At 44.2% G+C, this 4864-nt stretch overlaps 1 protein-coding gene across 1 annotated transcript; it reads right to left on the bottom strand.

Moving 5' to 3' along the window:
- Positions 1 to 1540: 1540 nt before the first annotated feature.
- LOC142246841 (taste receptor type 2 member 40-like) lies at positions 1541 to 2458 on the bottom strand. The gene has a single exon (XM_075319891.1). It carries the CDS (start codon positions 2456 to 2458, stop codon positions 1541 to 1543), a length of 918 nt encoding a protein of 305 aa, XP_075176006.1.
- Between the last annotated feature and the right edge of the window lie 2406 nt (positions 2459 to 4864).

Here is a 4864-nt window from a genome sequence, read left to right as displayed (position 1 = left end):
TGAGTACAGTGGGCGGTCCTACAAGTAGTTGTCTTCCATCTCAGAAGGCTGTCAATCACAGATAGCACCGCCCACTGGACGTATAATCATATAAACACCAGGGAACGCAATGGATAAAGAAAGACATGGTTTACTGGATCCTTCCGCACATATCTGCGATGATCCTGCCCAGCTTCTCCTCTATACCACGCTCTCCACAAGTCAGACTCCACGTACAACACGACCGGTTCCCTGTAAGGGTGTCTTTGTTCCCACTGAAATGTAGATTAATGTGACCATTATCACCTCCTCTATAACATCCATCCCGCAGATCCAATAACATTTTCAACATGACGGGTTCCTCGAAGGTGAAAAGGGGCAATAATTAAAGACCGAGATGAATAAATCCATTGTAAGATATCCAGACTTGTTTAAAATTTCCAAAAATGTGAAGACTCCAACAGATTCCATCCCACTCATCATTACCTACCAGTCATTACCTACCACTCCTTACCAACTATTCCTTACCAACCAGTCCTTACCAACCAGTCTTTATCAACCAGTCGTTACCAACCATTCCTTACCAACCAGTCCTTTCCAACCATTCCTTACCTCTCATGGTTCATTGTCCATCATTTGCTCTTAACCATTCATTATCTCATTCATTATCTCTCACTGATTGTCTATCCTTTATTATCCACTGTTCATTGTCCACCATGCTATCCACCATGCTTTGTCCACTGTGCTTTGTCCACCATGTTTTATCTGAGCAGGTCCCCACATGAATACTTTAGATCTTCTCTCCATGTTATGTCATGATGACCACTCTTACTATGAAAGCCTCCATGATCACATCCAATCAGTGATGTCTCCTCAGCCTAATAGGACAATACTGACCACAAAGCTCTTCAGCGAGATGACACCAGAACAAGCCGTCCCCTGCGATCAGAAGAATATCGCAGCTTTATAGATAGAAGAAAGAGTCCATGCCTGCCATTGGTGGCCCAAGAGCTCATGAAGCCTTCAAAGATGGAGCCACAAAAGCAGAGAGAAGTCTCAAAAATTCAATTATGTTTTCATTTGTCCAAATTGTCTGACAATTTCCGTTTGGACCAAATGGATTCTCAATAGATCGAAAGTTTCCAAAAAGACTCTCTGTTCTGAGAGCTCTGTCACCCCACGTGACCCCATGAGGCCGAGTCAGAGGCAGGAGACCTGAAGAGAAGACTGATGAGCAGAACCTGAAGAAAATCCATTGATCAGATGAGGATCGGTGACGGGGCCTAGGACTGGTGAGGATAATGGATTATTATTACTCATGTCCCTCAGTGGTGACTCACTGGCTGACATTTTCAGGATTCCTTTGAATTCAATCTTGTAAAATTACGAATTCCAAAGAATCTAAATTTTGCACTGAATTTCTGATGAGTCCATGTAATTTTGGATTGATTTCTCCCATCTCTAGTGCCCAACCTTTGTCCCTGGGTTCCTCTCTGCCATTTTGCGCATAGAGTAGTGCCTGGCTGTGATGTCCTGATGTCCCCGGGGGCCATCTTTATTGCTAGTGTCTACAGCTCCTCACACACTTCACCAGCTCTCTCCATGCCCTCTTCAGCTTTGGGTTACCGAGGACAAGAAGAACGGACTGAACTGAAGAAAAGGAGGACAAGATAATAAGAGATACCCAAAACCCGGGGCTCAGCTCCTTGAAAACGGGCAAATAAAAGAGCAACATGACAAAATAAAACAAAGCAAAGAAGAACAGTAAGCGGAACATCCTGAAGACAGCGCTTCCATAGGTCCCCAGCTGGATGTTGCCTGAAGGCCTCATATTCTGCTCCATCTTTAGTGTGTGCCGCTTAAGGACTATGGCCGTGGAGATAGTGGTGACCAAAACAGTGACTAAAGGCAGGAACGTCACAACAATGACGATATAGATGAATCTGCGTCTGAGTTCTCTGACTGCAAACGCGCTAAATGAGGAGACGGATGCATTATTCGCTGATGCTGGAGGGACAATGAGGAAAAATACGGTAAAAAAACTCCCAAAAGACACAAGTCCTGCCACCAGAATCACCCAGGACACAATGGAGCTGATATTTGTCTTTGCCCACGCTAACCATCTGTTCCCCACATTCACAATCTTGACGAAGTAGAAGAAGCTGAGAGCGGCACTGAACCAGGAGCACGAGCTGATGCAATACATGGTGAGCGGGTATAAGATGTCCGTACTATGGGTTTTCCTGGGGATCATGGGCCAATAGAAACCACTGAAGACATTGGCCGTTGTTATGATGGAGAAGCAGACGTTGGACAGGCCCAGAGCGATCCGGATCTTGTTCCCAGTCCTCATGTTTTTCTTTTTATGGAAATCGAGAAGAATGATGATGATGACATAGATACTGGTCAGGACCCCAGCACCAACCTCAAATATCACCACTGTGATACACGATAGCGTCGAAAGCAAAAGGGTGTCCATGGCTCGAGGAAGATGTCCCCGCTCTCAGATCTCCACCTTCACTGCTTCTCCTGATGGAAATCTCCCATAGATCTGCTCATTATCCAGTTTTCAGGCAGTAGAGTCTCATGTCAGATGTTTGCCCCTTGTCCCTAAGCTTACTTCTCCATCCAGCTGCTCCAATATCTCATCTCCTTCCAGTGCAGCGCGGCCTCACTTGTATGGAAACCATGGATATATTGAATTACTTTCACAATTTGCATGGATGACTGTAAATGTGTTCATCACACGCAAGTCATGGCCTTGACCTCACGGTACCAGAAGTGTAGAAAACCCTGACCCTGACCCATCCCACTGCCCAAAGGTTGGTTCGACCTAATCATCCTGAAATATAAAGCGTCTGAAATTGTGCAACGTGAAATAAAACATAAAAAAACCCTTTTTCATAAATTTCAGACTTTATAATGAATAATGACATGTATAACAAGGCGATACAGCAAATATGTGAGGTGCGGGGTCCAGGACTATTCTATAAAGGGGCAAGAAAGTGGGACCATGGGTGAGAAGAAGCAGAGACAGAGCGGAGGATGCTCCCAAGCAACGTCTCGTCCTGACTGGTGCTGCTTCTGAAGACCCCGATGATGAAGACGTTGGTAAATATCCCCATTATTCTCTCCAGAAGATGCAATAAATCACAGATGAATCACTGAACTCCATAAACCCAGAGAATGATGAGGATGAGAAGAAGCTGCAGATGCAGATCATCTGATATTAATGTGTCCTCTCCACCATTGTGTCTCATGTCTGATGGATATGGAGATCATCTGATATTAATGTGACCTCTCCACCATTGTGTCTCATGTCTGATGGATACGGAGATCATATGATATTAATGTGACCTCTCCACCATTGTGTCTCATGTCTGATGGATACGGAGATCATCTGATATTAATGTGACCGCTCCACCATTGTGTCTCATGTCTGATGGATACGGAGATCATCTGATATTGATGTGACCTCTCTACCATTGTGTCCCATGTCTGATGGATACGGAGATCATCTGATATTAATGTGTCCGCTCCACCATTGTGTCTCATGTCTGATGGATACGGAGATCATCTGGTATTAATGTGACCTCTCCACCATTGTGTCTCATGTCTGATGGATACGGAGATCATCTGATATTAATGTGACCTCTCCACCATTGTGTCTCATGTCTGATGGATACAGAGATCATCTGATATTAATGTGTCCTCTCCACCATTGTGTCTCATGTCTGATGGATATAGAGATCATCTGATATTAATGTGACCTCTCCACCATTGTGTCTCATGTCTGATGGATACGGAGATCATCTGGTATTAATGTGTCCTCTCCACCATTGTGTCTCATGTCTGATGGATACGGAGATCATCTGATATTAATGTGTCCGCTCCACCATTGTGTCTCATGTCTGATGGATACGGAGATCATCTGGTATTAATGTGACCTCTCCACCATTGTGGCTCATGTCTGATGGATACGGAGATCATCTGATATTAATGTGACCGCTCCACCATTGTGTCCCATGTCTGATGGATACGGAGATCATCTGATATTAATGTGACCTCTCCACCATTGTGTCTCATGTCTGATGGATAAGGAGATCATCTGATATTAATGTGTCCGCTCCACAATTGTGTCTCATGTCTGATGGATACGGAGATCATCTGATATTAATGTGACCTCTCCACCATTGTGTCTCATGTCTGATGGATACGGAGATCATCTGATATTAATGTGACCTCTCCACCATTGTGTCTCATGTCTGATGGATACGGAGATCATCTGATATTGATGTGACCTCTCTACCATTGTGTCTCATGTCTGATGGATACGGAGATCATCTGATATTAATGTGACCTCTCCACCATTGTGTCTCATGTCTGATGGATACGGAGATCATCTGATATTAATGTGACCGCTCCACCATTGTGTCCCATGTCTGATGGATACGGAGATCATCTGATATTAATGTGTCCGCTCCACAATTGTGTCTCATGTCTGATGGATACGGAGATCATCTGATATTAATGTGTCCTCTCCACCATTGTGTCTCATGTCTGATGGATACGGAGATCATCTGATATTAATGTGTCCTCTCCACCATTGTGTCTCATGTCTGATGGATACGGAGATCATCTGATATTAATGTGACCTCTCCACCATTGTGGCTCATGTCTGATGGATATGGAGATCATCTGATATTAATGTGTCCTCTCCACCATTGTGTCTCATGTCTGATGGATACGGAGATCATCTGATATTAATGTGTCCGCTCCACCATTGTGTCTCATGTCTGATGGATACGGAGATCATCTGATATTAATGTGTCCGCTCCACCATTGTGGCTCATGTCTGATGGATATGGAGATCATCTGATATTAA

Source organism: Anomaloglossus baeobatrachus, chromosome 7 (assembly GCF_048569485.1).
Source record: "Anomaloglossus baeobatrachus isolate aAnoBae1 chromosome 7, aAnoBae1.hap1, whole genome shotgun sequence".
NCBI classification, from domain to species: Eukaryota; Metazoa; Chordata; class Amphibia; order Anura; family Aromobatidae; genus Anomaloglossus; species Anomaloglossus baeobatrachus.
Note: the sequence above shows the minus strand (reverse complement) of the source record. Positions and strands in the feature narration are given on the sequence as shown.